Source organism: Cucurbita maxima, unplaced genomic scaffold (genome assembly GCF_002738345.1).
Source record: "Cucurbita maxima cultivar Rimu unplaced genomic scaffold, Cmax_1.0 Cma_Scf00003, whole genome shotgun sequence".
Lineage (NCBI taxonomy): Eukaryota > Viridiplantae > Streptophyta > Magnoliopsida > Cucurbitales > Cucurbitaceae > Cucurbita > Cucurbita maxima.
The window spans coordinates 2918156-2936446 of record NW_019272019.1 but is presented as its reverse complement, the minus strand read 5'-3'; the positions used below and the strand labels follow the sequence as shown (position 1 = coordinate 2936446).

Genomic DNA, 18291 nt, shown 5'->3' with positions numbered 1-18291 from the left:
AGAGGTATAGAATCAGATTCTACTTAGCTTATGAAATAAGGATATTATATGCTAAATATATAACTTTATTATTAATAAATATTCATTTATTAAAAAAAATTAAAATTTTTAAGAGGAAGATAAGGTTATGAAAAGATTTGTGACTTTTATTTAAATAAATAAATAATTAATTAGTGTAACTTTCCAAGGTTTGGGTTAAGTAATATTATAAATAATAACAATTTACTTTCGTTTTAAATTAATAGATTAGTTTTTTTTTTTTTTTTAATTAAAGAGTTCTGACGTGGCTATAAGATTTCTCTGGAAAGGTATATCAATGGAAGGCCATGTACACGTGGACTTTTTAATTAAAAGAAGGAGCAGACGTGGGAGTATGATGGGGGAGGTGGGCCCAGTGGGGGACAGTCCAATCGTAATCTAGAGTAAAAGAAACGCGGAGAAGGATATCGGGAGTGTTGTACACGTGTCACATTCAGTGACGTGACATATTAAAATCTACTGGTGTAACCATAGTGTCGGCAGCCACGTGTGCGTCTGTTCCATTTATTGTATTTGCTCCATAATATTGTCCTATTTTGTCCTTTCCAATATATAGTAAGTATAGTCTTATTCCCTCCAATAATAATTTAGTGAACCCTAAAATTTGAACTTTAATAATTTAGTTATATTATTATAAATTTCATATAAAAAAAATATTAATTTTGCAATTTATGAAAATATTTGGTCAATAAAATATCCTATTAAATTTTAATTTTAATAATATTTTTTTATGATAATGATTAAATTGTTACGTATTAAAACATTTATTCCTATGATCCCTAATACCGTTCGTCTATTATACACTCGAGACTACACTAAAATTATACAAATTAAATTTGTAATTTAATATTTTCTGGGGTAGAAATTCATTATTTAGCCCTAATTTTATTTTATTTCTCAATCTCTAAAACGGCGTGTTAGGGAAAAAAATAAGTAAATCAGTTCGAAATCGCACCGATAATCATTTATTTTTTATTTTTTATTTCTAAAAATAAATTTCTTGAGGAAATAATTAAATTCATAATCAAATTCTAAAAATAAAAACACAACAAAATAAAGAAATTACAAAAATAAAATAGTCAAGAGTGTTTAATTAATACACCAAAAAGTTTCACAAGCAACACGACATTGACTGAAAACCCCATTTATCCGTATATTACACAAATTAGTTGCATTTTTAATTATTATTTTCATAATTTAACAGTTAAAAGATAGGATTTTAACCCTATGTTTTCATTAACAGCACATAGATTAGGCATTTAGAAACAGAGTCATCTTAAAAGTACCTAACTCAAAAAAAAAAAAAATAAGAGGTTCTAGTGGGCTATCTTAAGAGTACAAAAACCACACTAGTCTCTTCTCTCTTAACTTTCTTTACTCTTCGTTTCTCATTTTCCGGGGGCTCGGGTGGGGGCGGGGACACTAGTCGAGTGCACTTTCTAGCTGCGTTAAGCGAAAAAAAGAGGCAAGGTACCTTAAGAAAGAACGTCGCCATGAATCTTGTCTTTCGGAGCTAGCTTAGGATACCCAAGATGCGCTTTGACGTGAAAAGATGGCACGATGTCAAAAGAACCAAAATCGTCGCCTTTGATTTCTCTGAAACAATTTTAACATGTTAAATGAAATCCTTGTAGTGCCGTGAGGAGATGAATCTGTGCTTTGTTAGTACGTGTGTGCACTGTGCATCATAGAGAGCAACAGCAGCTCTCAAACAGATGTTTAACTCATGCTGTGCATTACCGATTAGATACACTCAAACAGATGTTTTTCTTAAAGAGACAACGAGTTTAATTCATAATTATAACCAAGAACTAAACCAAGGGAGATTCAAGAGTTCCCTACCCCTTCCCTTAGTCCCTGATTCAGTATAAGACCAAAACTGCAGCCTCTCCCTCACACCGACTATCTATTATACACTTCCCTTCCCGGCTCTGTACACGCCCGTGCTATAACTAGTTAACATTGAAAGAATATACAAATGCTTATAATGGCAACTTACGTTATCCCGAACTAAAGTGAATAGAATATTTGAAGCACTAAAGGAGAGGTAAAGGGATAAAATCAAGAAGAGAAAAAATGTTATGGTTGAAAAATAAAGGGTATAACCTTCTGATCCGGGTTCTGTGGTTTCAACACAATGGGTGCCGTGAGGACATTGCTGTTGGCACTCTTTAAGTAAGGCTGCACCTTTTCCTCCAACAACTCATTCAACTGACGTTAAATCGATAACAAAAGTAAATTCACGGTAGATCGACAGTTAAAAGCAAGAAGTACAGAAGACAGTCTAATAATGCAAATAATGGGTAAAAATTAGAGACAAATGAGTTCTGTTATCAAACATGTGCATACGTATCAGTTATCATTATGAACTTCATCCATTGCTCCTTTCTTGGGTTTCTTACTCAAATACTCGTATAGATATATAAATGAAGCACCATTACTTAATGATTAGGTCCAGAAGAAGCCAAATCAAGAAATTGTTTCTTAGAAAACCAGTTACTCATTCCATAAGAAGACACAGAGGTTGAGAAGTCAAACCTTTTCCTGCCGCCATTTAGTTTCCCACTGAGCATCTAATATTTTATCAGCAATTTCTCTTTGGGCATTTAGAAGAACAGTCATTTCATAAAATTTTCCCGGGTCTTTTAGATCATCCTGACTCCAAGAAGATGAATTCAGTGGAAGGTCCAACTCCTGCCAATTAACCACAGTCAGCATAATGGCAAAAGCCATAGCCAATAAAGAGAGCATCTCCTTATCCTCTAAATTTCTGATGCCTACGTAGGTAGTGTATCCTTAAAATGCATTACTTAATCATCCAACCAACTATATTGCAATAGCTATATACATAAAAACAAAAAATGGTGTGATATGCCAATGCCAAAGAGTGAGAGGGAAGAGAGACATTGTTTCAAAACCAGGTCTTAATAAAACCTTGAGATATTCGGCATAAGATTGAAAATGAAAAGAATTATGACCATAAGATTGTTTCAAACCCACTATATTGAAGAGAGAAAATAGATTACTCATCAAATAATGCAAAGAATTATGACCATAAGATTGAAAATGTAACAAAATGTTTTTTTTTTTTTTTTTTTTTTTTTTTTTTTTTTTTTTGTTAAGAACCAAACTTTTATCATTGATTCAATGATCTTAAAGTGTGCCAAAAATGAAGGAAGTTCAGACGTACACCCCAATTTTGTGGTCGTGGTGGAGGATCAAGCTTCATCACTTCTGTCTCAAGTGCCTTCTTGGCCTTAAAGTAAGGGATGTTTTTCACGACCACAGGATCATCCCTGGCTCGAACAGGATCAATGGAAATCAAGGCCTATGAATTGCAGATATCAACAACTAAATTAATTTTTTTTATAAGAACAAATAAATTAAATATGAACCATTGTTCTAAGGAGGCAAAGTACAATCGAAACATATACGATAGGGAAGCAGAGGGAGACTATATTTGTTTTCACGGGAATTAAAAGTTTCAGTCATTGATGTGTAAATAATAATTGTGGATGGTCATCCCAGTCACTTGCACCTTGGATACCCCCTTTATTTACCCTACATGTAGTAATAATAATAACGACCAAGAAAAATAAGTAACATAAGTTAGGCCACTTTGTTAAGGAATATAAGATTTTAAGATTATTTTTGCACAATTGTTTCTGCCCAAGATTCGAGATTACTTGGAACAAAATATAACACAATACTGCAACAGTAGAAGTGCACAAAAATATGAAAAAGATGTTATAATCCCTATCAATTTGCGTCGGCTAAAATCAAGACTTCTTAATAGTGTTCTCCCTCATCTATATAACTTTTCAGTACAAGGAATACATTGAATTGGGAAGCTTTTATTTTTTCTTTGTAATTTTGTTTTATCTTTTTCCTTTAAGGAGTTTGTATCTTTGGAGCATTAGTCTCATTTTATTTCTTCAATGAAAAGTTTCATTTCTGGTTTAAAAAAATAATCAACTGATACTCATAAGATGGGATAATAAAATTCAAAGTGCATTATAGCTGATCCCCAGAAATTTAGAAGCAAAAATATGTGATCCAACTTCTAGCGCATTTCATTGGTTGAAGAAATAACGTGCTAAAATGTAAAATTTTTCTTACTTCCTGCAAGTACTCCCATCCAGGTTTCCGCTTAGCAACAACATCTCTGAGTTGATCATATCGCATGGATTCCTAAATGCAACCCACAAACATTAACAGCTATCAATGGGTGATATTAACAATCTTAAGTTAAACAAGTTACTACAAAAATATGGCACCAAATTGAAAAGGTCAACCTTAAATAAAACGTGTTCAGCATGAAAAGTTTGCAAATATGAAACAGCAAGTATAAATCTTTTACCACGTCAGAAACCATGTATAATTGACATTCCAAGTAAACCTTAAATGGGTTTCGAAAATTCAAATTGTGAATGTGATTTAAAAGTTCACCAAAAACTACATGAAGTTATCAACAATACAAACGAATTTTATGAAAATTCTCAGAGGATAAAAAATCATTTTTATAATGAAATAAAATATAGAAAAGTAAGAGATTAGCCAGAAAATAATTCAGACACTTCAAAATTGATATAATATTGCTCAAGAGGGGAGGAACGAGGAGAACTATGTTCTCTCTTGAACTATAACAAGGTAACAGAACTAAGCCCATATGACTTATAAGCATTTAATAGAAGTACGTACTGTCAAGCCTATATAATCAAGTCAAACAAAACAATTTGCTAAGACAAATTGAGAGAGGCATAAAACCTCATAGAAGTAATACCTGAAAATTAAATATTGCTAAATCCATAGTTAGGCCGTAGGTAAACATCATGTTAAAATATGAAATACATAAAGGGTAGTAAGATTCCTTTGAGCAATCTAATAATTAATAATGAAAAAAATGCTTCTGTTACTACATAATGTCAACAGGCATAGGTCACTTACGTTATGAAATATAAAAGAAAAGACAAAGTGATTGACAGAACAGGAAGCACGTGAGAAAATTGGTTCGAACCTTGTACTGCCACCAAATCTTTTGCTTGACCTCATCATCGAAGTTGAATCCACCAACAATTTGGGGGAAGGTAATTAACCAAAATGTCGCAATGCTGGGGTCCCTCATACTCTGAACTAAATGCTGAAATACCAAAGCCACAATCAAATATAAAATATGACATACCTTTACACATCTCAAGGACAAATTGCTCAGAAAAATTTGACATGTAATAGAATTTTGCACTAGAGAATGAAAACTAATTTATGAACGGTTTTCCCAAGTGTGTTCTGAAAACTTCATGAACTATTATCTTTGGAAATGTGGCGATTGCCAAGGTAAGGTTGGTTATGATTTACTTACCTAGACTCCAAAATTAGAAGTGAATGGAAGTTAAGAATATAAATGTTCTTGTGCGTTTTAAGGAGTAAAACAATCATTTCCATCAATATTTCCTTAAGGGGTAAGTCTTCGCCGTAGCAACCCTCACTCTTCCCTAGGCAGCCCTAAAAGATAAGTTGCTTTCTCTCTATCTCTTATTTCATGTTCCCCAGCCCTAATCCCTTTGGGTCAAAAGGTGTTAGTCCCCATTTCGGTGTTATTTAAGGAAGTTTTGGATAATTAAAGACAAGGATAAAATTTATTCCATCCAAAGACTGAAATCAAGCTTAGTAATCCTTACTGAGTCCTTTCTAGCTTTTAGTTTCCCTTTTACTTCCTCCACTTTCATTTGAGTTCAAAGATTGGATTCAGCCCTTGTGCTAACTCAATTGTACAAAATGAATTTCAGCCAAGCTGAGTGCAGTTCATTGAGCACCTCATAGTTTCCCTTCTTTGCAGTGGTGACTAGGGAGTCTCCACCCCTGTACATTTTATGACTAAGACGAGCATGCTTAAATATCACATTTGAAGCTGCACTTTGCCTCACATACTAGCTAGAGCTGCGAGCAGTAATAATAGCAAGCAAATTTTCTCATACCTATGAGCCTAGACGCGGGTTCTTTTTTTATTGGTAAGAATCTGCGCTTTCATTCAGAAAAATAAAATGGAGGAATACACAAAGGAATACAAAAAACAAGCCCTAATAAAAGGCGTCCAACCATACCTGGTACCTACAGAAAATGACTCCAATTCAAAAGAACAAATCAAGTTCGTAATTACAAAAAGGTCTAGTGACTAACACCCACACCCACAAGGAGCCATTAAGCATGTCCACCTCCCAAACCTCTCCAACCCTATCTCTCTACCTTTCTAAAAATTCTATTATTCCTCTTAAGCCAACTACCATACCCAACAAAGCTGCACAAAAACTAGTATGCCACCAAATTTTGCCCTTCTCCGTAAAATGAGGATTCCTTCCTCCCTGAAGGGAGGGTTCAGGAGCACCTCCTCCAACATGGATCTACCATCTCTACTCCAATCTCTACAAAGACCAAATGAATTCATCTAATGATTCCAAAGTTTTTGAGAAAACTAGCAATCCTACAACAAACCCATTCTCCTCTCCTTTTCTTATATTTGGTCGGCATACATCCAAACTGACCGTCCAATCCAAATGGATTTGTAGGCACTTCAAATGTTCACCTATGCAAAAAATTGAGGCAAGTAGCTTTTGCCTATAAATGGCATGTGGTAGCCTTTCTCTCAGCTCATACAAAGTTTGGTTGAGGACTTGTGCTCTCTTTATACTTACAGCATGATATACGTATGTTATGGTATGTGTAGCTTAATGTAATGTGCATTCTGAATTCGTGATGACATGAGTTAGGGACTCAATTATACAAATGTGGTGTGCTCATGAAAATCTAGTATTTTGACGTAAGAAATGACCGGCTCTCTCGTTAGTAACTACTCTGGCATAGAAATCATAACCATAGAGGGGTAAAGGAAGGCATACTAACCTCATATGGATATTCCATCTTTCTCAAAACATTATAAGCTTTCCAAGGAGGTTCCATGATCTGCATGAAAGGAACAACAGAATAAAGACTCATTCTTGTTCACATAGACAAAAAGATAAACATTTTCATTTACACTATAGTAGTTTTTAATATTAATCAACAACCTGGATTGAACAGAGTAATTAGCTCTATAGGTTAATAACTGTCTTTGAGTTCTAAGTTTTTCAGTATTGAATGGAAAAATTGGAAGTTTAAGACGACTCATTTTTTCTAGGCCTCTAAAACAAAAAATACACAATTTTGGTTGCATTAGTTTTCACATTAAAAGAAAGTACATAGTTTTTTTTTCCCTCTTTTTGGAGTACAAAGTTAATAGGTTTTGAATCTAAAAGTCATGCGCCCTTAGAACAAGCAAAAGATAGATTAGCTCAACAAATCAAATGTTTTCAATGCAATCCTACATTCATCAAATTCTATGTCCTTTCATCGCTGGCTACAGGAAAAGAAAGTCAGGCTACAAGTTAAAGTTTCGAAAATTCATGCAGCCTTATACTAGACATCAAAAGTGGTTGAAGCTTCAACATTATAAAGTAAGATGCACTTCGTGGATTAAACTTTTCATGAAACTTACATCGTCTGCTGAGATTCTCACTTGCAATTTATTTTTGCATTCAGGGCAGCTCATCACTCCCTGCAAAACGTATACAGAATGAATTCTTGTTGGCAAAAGTTTGCAAGTTTTAAGTCCAACCATCGCCTCCTTTTATTTCATTTCATCCAAGCCAAAAAAATAGAAAAGTTATTGTGTGTGCAAGTTACCAATAGGTTGTAATGGAATCATTTGAATAAGAATGTGCATATAAAGCAAAAATGGCGCGCATATTATATAGTCATCTGCAAGCAGAAAGACTCTGAAGGATGCAAAAAACAATACCAAGATGATAATTAGGTTATAGGACTACGACTGTTTTTTTATTTATTTTATATACTATTTTGAATGTCTAGGCTTGAGGTGCTTGAACTATGGATATATTGTCCTCACTGTTCCATCACATGTTGGGCAATCTTTGGATGGCAATGGTGTATGAAGATCCAAGGTGGAAGGAAGGTGAATCAACTCGGCCCGATTCTCTGCAATGGCATCTGCAATACTTTCTGCTGTTGCCTTCTCTCCACTGCAGGAAGATTCAAGTTATGAATTGAGGTATTAATAAAAAGATTGATAGAAAGATTCAAGTTATGAATCTGAGGTAAATGGGTTGTCAATGATTCTTTTCGTGAAAAATAATTTAAGTAATTACAATCAAGACCAAAGTAATTAGGAAGTTGGTTTACCTTCTCAATGTATAGTTTTTCACTTGGTAGTTCACCATCCCTGACCCTCTGCACTTGGTACACCGCATGGCTTGCCATCCATTGCAGGTATTACAGTGCCTGTAATTTAAAGACCGAACTATCTGTGAAGTACCAGACATGGGACAAAAAGGTAAAAGTACAAACAAACACAAAATGTAGGAATATGAACTCCAGTTGTACATCTAATTTGGAAACTAAGCATTATCTAACAACCAGTTAGAAAAATAAGCTACCGTGCAACAAAGCAAGATTTTAAATAATTTTTTTATTTCTTTGTTGACGAAAAACTAACAAATAAAAGTACAGACCCTACAAAGTACTGAACAAAAGCAGAGAACAGAAAAACGAAATTATAAGATTTCAAGCTTTGGGTAATAGAACATAGGGATAATTACCAAAAAAAAAAAAAAAGGATCTTGTGCACATCATGTTATGCAGATTCTTTTAAGCTAAATAATCTGTTCATTTGTTTTGAAGTGAAACAAAATAGTTATACCCAAGATTCACCATGAAAAGAGATTCAAGATGGTAACAGGAGGCACCTCTGACATACAACTTTCTTTCCAAGCTCTAGCGCAATATCATAAGTCCCAAAAGTAGCAACAGCCTGCAATAACCAGAGTTAGAGACAACAACATTAAAAGAATTGACAGTACCTCCAAATTTATAGACCTCGTGCAAACTTACCACCTCCAAATTTAAAGACTTTGTGAAAAACTCCAAGAATTAAAAAAGAAAAAAGATTGACAGTAAAGAACAGCTTACCCTTCAACACGATAAAAGAATTAACAAAACAACTGGCTGATTCAGAGTTTATCCAATGATCCATATGTTACATTGACAGTATAATGCAAATACAGATGACTAATCTAACCAACAACACCGTGCATCAAAGATGTCAGTCAAAAAATCATTTCAAAAGATATAACTAACTTGTTGTTAGGAATCAAGGGACATGCTACATTTAACCAAAACCATCTGAATTCACATTGTTGTGTAAAGCGCAAATGTTTTTTCTGTGAGTGACTTTACAATCAATGGTCGAAGACCCCACATTCCAATCTTCTAGGGCTATTGCCTAAGGTATTACCAAATATGAAATCCATAAATTATAGGCTTCACATCTCAGTCTGCAGCCACAACCAGGACTTCAACAAAAGGAATATCCACACTACAAATATATCAAACATCTAGAAGACTGTTCTTTGCTTTAGGCAACGCATGTTTAAGAACCTTAACACACAGCAAGGATGGATCAAGAAAAAACATATCCATCTCCCATCTCCACTAGAAATTACTAAATAATTCCTACCGCTGTGACAGCAGCAATAGAGCCTTTTGATACTTGAAAATATATGACACAATCTTCACTAGAAAACTTTGGAACTATTCATTTTGTTATATATAGTTGTGAGTGTTTGGATAAAATTATGCACACCTCGACTTTTCTCAAGAGAAAACAATCTCACCCTACTATGCTTAGTTGTCAAGTAAACTCGTGGGATATTAAATTCTAAGTAGGTAACCACCATGACTTGAACTCGTTCCCTCTGAGCTCCTTATTATTTATACGAGCCCTTGTTGTCTACCAGACTAACCAATTTTCATCAACACCAATTATTTATTCGGACAGTATCTTCAAATCTCATCTTTCATAAAAGAAACGAATGAAATTAGACGTACATTTCATCCTTAACAGGGTCATCAACCAAGTTCTTCATATTCACTACAATTTATCTTCGAATTAGGTTTTTGCACCCACCCATTCTCGATATTAGCTTCTCATAAGTAAAGTTGGAGTAATTTGCCTGGCATCGTGTTCAATGGGTTACGAATGTGAGCAATACGCCATGTTTAACTAACACTCCCGGCACTTGCACACCATGTTATCCTTGAGATCGCCTTCAACACTCGCACAACAACTTCAAGAACATTCCGGGCATCACTCCTTCACACCCACCACTGAAAATTCATTATCTTGGATCCGTGAGGAGCCAATCACTCTATTGTTCCTCTAATCATCTGAAAAGGTAAGCATTTCCGTTCTACGCCTTGGAATTGTACCAAACAATCGCGGCCATATGAAACAATTCTTCATAGAACATGAGCAAAACCTCTCCACTCTCAGAATTCACACTAACGCAAACACACTAAAATCTCGGAATTTCTTATAGTCCATAGCTAATTAGAAAAATAGGAGAAAGAAAACAAGCTTAGCACTTAAAAAACTTACAAAAATTGAAGCAAACGAGAGCTTGGAGATGAGCTCGGGAACGCCGAAGCCACGAGGAGCTGAGCCGGCAATGTCGAAAGCGAGCGTGAAAGGGGCTAAGACAACCTTAAATGGGAAGTCGAGTATTTCAGTGATTTGATCCCCATATCGATTTGTGAAGATCTTGTACTGAGCGTCGGCGTATTTCTTCAACTTCTTCACCAGACGTTCCGTTCCCCTCGACATGGAAGGAGAGGGAGAGTGGATAGAGCTGGGATTGATGAAAGTAATGTGCAGAGAGGTGATGGCTGAGGTTTATCCAACAACAATTGGGTTTTATTCTATTAGATGCCTTCCCCTCTCACCCGGGTCTCGTCATCTCGGCTTACATGGTTCAAGTTGGATTGGATAGACTAACATGGTCTAGCTGGTTAGATTGATAATCCAACCCAACCCTCTATTTTTTGGTTGGGTTGGTTTTTGAATTTTATATATTTGACTCAGGAACCCGTAATTGAACCAAGTCAGTTTGGGTTCAGAAAAATAAACCCAAACCAATTCGAAAAGCTAATCCAACCCAACTCAATCCTTATAGTTCAAGTTGGATTGATTCGTGTTGTCCGTTGTCGGATTGAATGTACGCCCCTAACCAAGATGATGTATCAACTTTTTTTTTAATTTTATTTTAGCAAAATCAATTTTTACCCTAAATATTAATAATTATAACATCTAATAATTTTGGCTCAAAATATCAATAAAAATCTGGTTATTAATCCTACTCAATTTCGTACCAAAATTTATTTTTATTGAAATTAGTAAGTTTATAATGATTTTATTATTATTATTTTATTATTTATTATTATTGATTATGTAATTTAATACCGTAAAAGATGGATTTGAAAAATTTACGGGTAAAATGTTTCTTTTTTTATTTTATTTTTTAAAATTGATAATATATGTTTTAACTAAATCAATTATAATCTTAATTGGTCCTCGAAAGATCGCTGTGGTACATAGAAAAGATCATTTATACCTATACTAACCAGATTAGTTTTTTCAAGTAAGGGATATACGCAAAGAATATTATTAATTATATATCACTGTTCTAACAAAAAAAGTACTACGGTGGGTTTCAAATCGCCAGCGAAACTTTTGTCTTAATATCTCTAAATGAAAATAAATATAAGTTTACCCGTCATCCCTAATTTGTTCTAGCTCTGTTGTTGTTGTTTTATCTTTAATGAAGGGTTCTATAAAAGGAAGCTTAACCAACCAAGCTATCTTAATTAATTACTCATTGAGGTCTTAGGGACAAGTGATCTCCATAATGGTATGTGTAACCGATACAGTTCATTGTTAATAGATATTGTCCACTTTGGCTCGTTATATATCAGTTAGGGACAAGTGACCTCCACAATAGTATGTGTAACAACCCAAGTCCACCACTAGCAGATATTATCTACTTTGGCCCGTTATGTATCGTCGTCAGCCTCACGATTTTAAAACGCTAGGGAGAGATTTTTACACCCTTATAATGAATGCTTCTTGGGGGACAATGTCCTTTCTGACACAACGCCCAGTATTTGACTCTGATATCATTTGTAACAACTTAAACCCACTACTAGCAGATATTGTTCATTTTGTCCTGTTACATATTGTCATCAACCTCACAGTTTTAAAACTCGTCTGCTAGGGAGAGGTTTCCACACCCTTACAAGGAATGTTTCGTTTACCTCTCTAACAAATGTGGGATCTCACATTATGATATTGTCCAATTTGAGTATAAACTCAACTAGTTTTGTCTTGGTATCCTAAAAAAGGTCTCATGCCACTAGAGATACGGTCCTAGCACGATCAAGACAAATCTTTTTTTTTTTTTCTCCCGAGCACATTGTCAGTCCAATAGAGCTTTGCCACGGGATCTTCACTATAACTACACCTTAAAATCTCATGACTTGTTTATTCGACACCTGAAGATTCTACATACTTAACCAATGTAAAACTCTCTAACATATAGCTCGGTGGTAATTGCTATATACTAACGCCATTAGCTAAAATTGCGTGTTTTTAAATTTGTAATCATTTAAACGATAAGATTTTGAAATTTAAAAATTTAAAAACTAAATAGAAATTTATGTCAAAATTTATAAATATTAATACTTAGCTAGCGAATAAATATAAAAAAAAAAACAGGGTGTGACGTAAAAACACTAACTTATTATTGCCTAATTTACATTTAATTTTACCAAACACAGCCCTAAATTCCAACCCAACCCATCTAAATGAAGAAATTTGTTGGCAAATGATTGATTAACATTTTGGTAACTCCAAATCAGAAAACAACAATTGACTTTGACTTGAATTTTAAAATTTTTTCCACTTTGACAGTTAGAGACATAAATTTGGGTTATTTTTGTCATTCGACCTACGAATATAGACTCATTTTTTCATACCATCAGTGAGATCCCGAGAGAGAAACGAGTGTCGGCGAGGACATTAAGCTCTAAGGGGTAGATTGTGAGATCCCTGAGAATGAAGCGTTTTTATAAGGGCGTTTTAAAAACCTTGAAGACAATATTTGTTAGCAGTGAACTTGGGTACTATACGTAGACTTTCGATCGAATTCTTACCATTAGAGATGTCTATTTCCTCCATTGGCTCGAACAGAGCGAGGAAAGTAAGTAGAGGAGAGACATTTTTCTACCTAAATGGGGCTATCACATTCGTAACCCGTCCAAATCCCTTTCTCGCCCTACCTCACTCATTATATAATGGAAAAACTCACCAATCGAGAAACGGAAACCAATCCTCATGGGTAACCCGTAAATAATCGTTTCATGAACATCTCTGATCGATCGAATGAAACACAAAAGACAAAAGGAGTGAGAAAGCATTAGTTTTTACAGCCCCAATTATAGAACAAAGATATCCATTAAGACAATGAGTGGAAGTTCCAACCATCTTCCTCGTGGATCTCCACCATTGTTTAATACACTCTCATTCACTCAGTCAATCATAATTAATATCAAAAGCTTTTCTCCATCACTATTGATTATAAACTGATTCGCAGTCGATAATTTTATACCGTTGAAGGTAAGTAAAGAAAAACGACAAAACATATCGAAAGGTCGAAATAAATCACCTACGTTTGATGGTTATTAAGAACGAAGTTCGATCCAGCAAAATTCATGTTGTGGGTTAGTATTGAAAAATTTTCTCACCAATTTTCAGGGAAAATGGAAAAGAAAATGAAACGGAAATTGTTCACAAAAACAGAGCAATTGAAATAAAAGGGAAGTTCAGTTCAATGGATTTCTCATCAAATTGTACAAGCGAAGATTCGAACCAAGATCTCTCTCCTCCCAATTCATCAAACCCAGTTGATTGATCAACGATCCTCGTTCTTGGGGAAGAGGAATCAATCAAAACTTAGAAATCTCTACAAAAACAAACAAACAGAGACCCACGTTTTCTTACGAAGAAGACGACGACGATCCAGAAACCCTCGGCGATGTCTCCGGGAACAGAGACAGAAGCTGCGGCGGGTCGGCGGCTCTCGGTGTGTTCATCGGCGATGGATGCAAGTAAAACCCCTTTTCGGCAATCGCCTTCTCCTCCTCCGATGAGCTGCCAAGCGACGGCGAGGATGACGATTTGTCGAACAATGGGTCATCATTCAAAGGCGTAACAGGGCTGAGTGCAAGGGAAGGGAAATCAAGGATGCTAGGCGAGAGAATCTCAGCGTTGCGTGGAGAAAACCCACCGGCAGAGGAGAAATTAGGGATTAGGGTATTGATCATGAGGCTATTTTTGAGGTGATTTCTTCTTTCATAGAGCTTGAAACTCTGCTGTTTCTTGGGGGCAGTTCGGATGGGAGGAATAGCGAAGTTCTTGGAGGATTGAAATGGGTCTTGTGACGGCGGAGGAATAGAACAGTGTTTGGAAGACGACGGTGGGTGTGGTGGACGGGGAGAAGATTCCGATGAGCCAGTGAGCATTTGAACGACGTGCTTGAAATTGGTGGTATCTGCTTGAACGAAAGTGGTGGGGTAAGGATTGGAATCAGATCTGGGGAGAAGCTTGGGAGAAGGAGGAGGCGGGGGATTGGCGGTGCCGGCGCTGTTTGGGGAAGTATTGGGAGATGGGTTTGTTTCTCTTTCATGGGATGATCTTGTTGTTGTGGTTGAAGAAGAGGTGATTTCCATTGATGGGGTTTGTTGTTGTGCCGCCGCCGCCTCCGCCGCCGCTCGTCGGCAGGAAATGGGGGTGAGAGATGAGGATTTGAGGTGGGGTTTGAATGGAGGAAAGGAGAAGGAAAGAAAATAGGGAAAATGCTTATTAGGCTTTTGATTGTTATATTTTTCTCACCTTTGTTCTCTTCCAAAGTCTTTCACTTTATTATTTCTTGTGGGGTTTCAACTTTGAACCTTTCTTCTTCTTCTTCTTTTTTTTTTTTTCTTTTTTTTTTTTTCCTTTCATATTTATAGGGTAAACCCAAGGCATAATCTTTTTTTTTTTTTTTTTTATTGAATATATATTTTTTTAAAATTAAGTGTCGTCGAAAAATACTGCTGGTTATGTATTGTTGTCAGTCGACTTTAACATGTGTCTACTAGGGAGATGTTTTGTTCCCCTCTCTAATGGATGTGGGATCTCACAATTTGATCCTTGAGACTCATGAGTCCTTGCTATAGCACCCTGTGTCTGTCTCTAATACCATTTGAAACAGCTCAATTCTACCGTTAATAGATGTTGTCTGTTTTGGTTTGTTATATATTGTCGTCAACTTTATTGTTTTAAAATACGTCTACTACGGAGAGATTTCCACACCCTTGTAAGGAATATTTCATTCCACTCTTCAACTAATTTGGGATCTCACAATTCATCCCCTTGGGGCCCAATGTTCTCACTAGCACACAATCTAGTATCGAGCTCTAATACCATTTGTAAAAGGATTGTCCATTTTGGGTCATTGCGTACCGTCATCAGCCTCACAATTTTAAAACGCAATTATTAGAAGTTTTCACACTCTTACAAGAAATGTTTTGTTTTCCTCTCCAACCGATCTGGGATCTTACAATCCACCCCCTCAGAGCCTAACGTCCTCACTGGTACACCACCCGATGTCTAGCTCTAAAACCACTTGTAACATCTCAATCACACTGTTAGCATATATTATCCACTTTGGCTCATTACGTATCGTCGTCAACCTCACGATTTTAAAACGCGTCTACCCTTATAAGGAATGTTTCGTTCCCCTCTCCAACTAACGCGGGATCTCACACATGTCCAATAGTAAGATGCAATCTCAATTGACCTATTCGCTAAACATCTAATTTATTGGATTAAGTTTGAATTAATAGTACTTAAAACCTAAGTTCGTGTGACACGTTGATTTGCGAGAGTATGAATGATTTAAAAACTATAGTATATAAAAGATATGGAGACGAGAATATGAATATCTAACTTTAGGTAGGAAAAAAAAAGTAAATATCTTAAACGTCGAAGCATATAATCATGTTGACGTAACTGATGTGTCAAACGTTCTTTAAAATATAATTTACACGAGAATAATATCTTTTTAAGCGATCATTTATGAGAATAAATTAAATACGTGTATATTTGTCAACTTTGAAAGAATCTAATTTTTAGAAGACTATTTAAAATAAATAATAAATAATAAATAATAATAAAAAAAAGTGGAGAATTTGTGGGGTTATTGGCTGGTGAGAAAATGCCCAACGGAGAAGGATGGCGTTGGTTTGGTTTGACGGAAGGAACCAAGAATTTTCCTTTTTTTTTTTTTTTTTTATAATTTTAAAATAATAATAATGATAAATATTTTCTAAGAAAAAAAAATGGGAAGTAGGGTTTGACTTGAGAGCCGAAGTTCGAATCCGCCCAATGGCATGGAGACATTTCAACTCTTATATTTATAAAAAAAATTAAATTAATAAGTTTTTTTAATTTTACCTTTCGAGCAAATTTATCATTGACTTAATTTATGTACGTGTGGTAAACCCGTGTAATAATTATCGAACCACTCGCAAGACAAGGACGAATATAGCCTCTAGTGAAAAACTGCGAGTGGTTAATTATCATGAGCATTTATAACAGCTAACATTCACTGCTAGTAGATATTGTTCATTGTGGCTCGTTACATATTGTCGTAAACTTCACGATTTTTTAAAACACGTCGATTAGGGAAATGTTTTCACACTACGTAATGAGCTAAAGCATACAATATTAGCTAGCAGTAAGTTTAGACTATTACAAATGGTATCAAGGGGTTTCTTATAAGAGTGTGAAAATCTCTTCTCGATAGACGCGTTTTAAAACTATAAGGTTGACAGTGATATGTAACAAGTCAAAGCGGACAATATCTGCTAGCGTTGGGATTGAGTTGTTACAGTTACACCCCAAAATAAGAGCACTTGTATTTTGACTTTTTAGAGGCTTTTACAACACAACCAAGAAAGTGACAAATTCTTTACTCGTGCGGTGACGAAGGAATAGATGTTTTTAGAATTCCAATTATAATATGTGACAAGTAGAAAGTCACTTTAAAAACATAAAAAATAGTATTTTCTCAGTTATATTGAATAATATTTCTTTTTTTTTTATGGTACGATGGTTAAAAAATGACGAATAAAAAAAGGGTCAAACCTTATGACGTCATTTTTTAACCTAATACCATGACTAAATATAGGTTAATTAATTAAGAAATTAATAGCGTTTAAGAAAATGAACAAATATATCTTAATTTAAATTTATATTATAGTTTTATAAAAATAAAAAAAAAATAAATAAATAGAAACTTTGTCACACACTTTATTTGGATGGGATTTAATTTGAATATAAAATTAATAAAATATAATTTAACCATATAAAATGAAATTGCTTCCACTATGTGTTGAATATGAATAAGTTCTTGTTCCAAAAATAAGTGTTTGCATTAGTAAGCTCAAACCCATTTGATTCCCCAAATTTTAGAACTGTCAAATCCAATTTTTATATTATGTTTATTCCCACATCCATATTACCTAGTGGCTTTTAGTCGAGGGCAATTTGGGAATTTTTATCGAGTTAGTTCTCTTATTCAATTGGTCGAGATAATAGGATCCCGATCTTTATAAAATCGCTTGCCATCTGATGACTCTGACATTTCCCTATATCTCTTACGATATAATTAGGTTACTAACTTTTTATTTCTAAAAGTGAAAGATTATCCTTACATATCAACATGAGTTCTTTCAATATACATGTTTCTTAGGAAACTTTCGAGCCTCCAAAGTTGAACGTGGTAATTCTATGTTGGATAATCTCTTAAAAAATTTAAGGACAAAATATACTGAAATTACTTGTATCTCTGTGGGGACAGCAGTTATGACTCAACAAAGAATAAGCAACATGACCATGTTGGAATATCATAACCATAAGGTGTCGGGCTTAGAAAGTTAACCGATAGTGGTTGGAGATTTTTTTTTTTTGAGAAACACTATAATGATAGCAAAATCTACAATGTCAAATGGTGGATTTGATTCAGTCCAAAGGCACCATCAAAGGTCCACACACACTCATTATCTCTTCCCACCAACCACGGTAATTTAATTCTATTAACGTAGAAAGAAGTTGACAATTAGTCATATCCCTTATAACTATCGCGTAGGAAGAATTTGACAACTAGTCATATCTCTTATAGTACATTTTGGAGCATTTTAGCTCTTCCAGGTGTAGACACAATTTTGGTAAACGATCATACACCCTCATACTAACCCAATATGGAA

The 18291-nt window shown here is 34.9% G+C and overlaps 2 protein-coding genes across 2 annotated transcripts; both read right to left on the bottom strand.

The window, feature by feature from the left end:
* Window positions 1-1247: 1247 nt before the first annotated feature.
* On the bottom strand, window positions 1248-10831 carry LOC111476887. The gene is made up of 12 exons (XM_023120745.1): window positions 10526-10831; window positions 8835-8899; window positions 8272-8370; window positions 7979-8111; window positions 7568-7627; window positions 6937-6996; window positions 5057-5179; window positions 4159-4230; window positions 3230-3367; window positions 2578-2733; window positions 2146-2250; window positions 1248-1635 (listed from the first exon to the last, which is right to left on the bottom strand). The coding sequence occupies exons 1-12, from the start codon at window positions 10748-10750 to the stop codon at window positions 1603-1605; spliced, it is 1269 nt and encodes a 422-aa protein (XP_022976513.1). The 5' UTR covers window positions 10751-10831; the 3' UTR covers window positions 1248-1602.
* Window positions 10832-13785: 2954 nt separating this feature from the next.
* Window positions 13786-14925, bottom strand: LOC111476926 (VQ motif-containing protein 4-like). Its single transcript, XM_023120800.1, has one exon. The coding sequence runs from the start codon at window positions 14707-14709 to the stop codon at window positions 13978-13980; it is 732 nt and encodes a 243-aa protein (XP_022976568.1). The 5' UTR covers window positions 14710-14925; the 3' UTR covers window positions 13786-13977.
* Between the last annotated feature and the right edge of the window lie 3366 nt (window positions 14926-18291).

Excerpts from the sequence above, each read along its gene's own strand:
- LOC111476887 (XM_023120745.1), bottom strand. The coding sequence starts at position 10,750 with ATGTCGAGGGGAACGGAACGTCTGGTGAAGAAGTTGAAGAAATACGCC. Across the intron at positions 8,112-8,271 it reads AAAAACTATACATTGAGAAG|TGGAGAGAAGGCAACAGCAG; the intron begins GTAAACCAACTT and ends ATCTTCCTGCAG. Across the intron at positions 3,368-4,158 it reads GATGGGAGTACTTGCAGGAA|GCCTTGATTTCCATTGATCC; the intron begins GTAAGAAAAATT and ends TGCAATTCATAG.
- LOC111476926 (XM_023120800.1), bottom strand. The coding sequence starts at position 14,709 with ATGGAAATCACCTCTTCTTCAACCACAACAACAAGATCATCCCATGAA.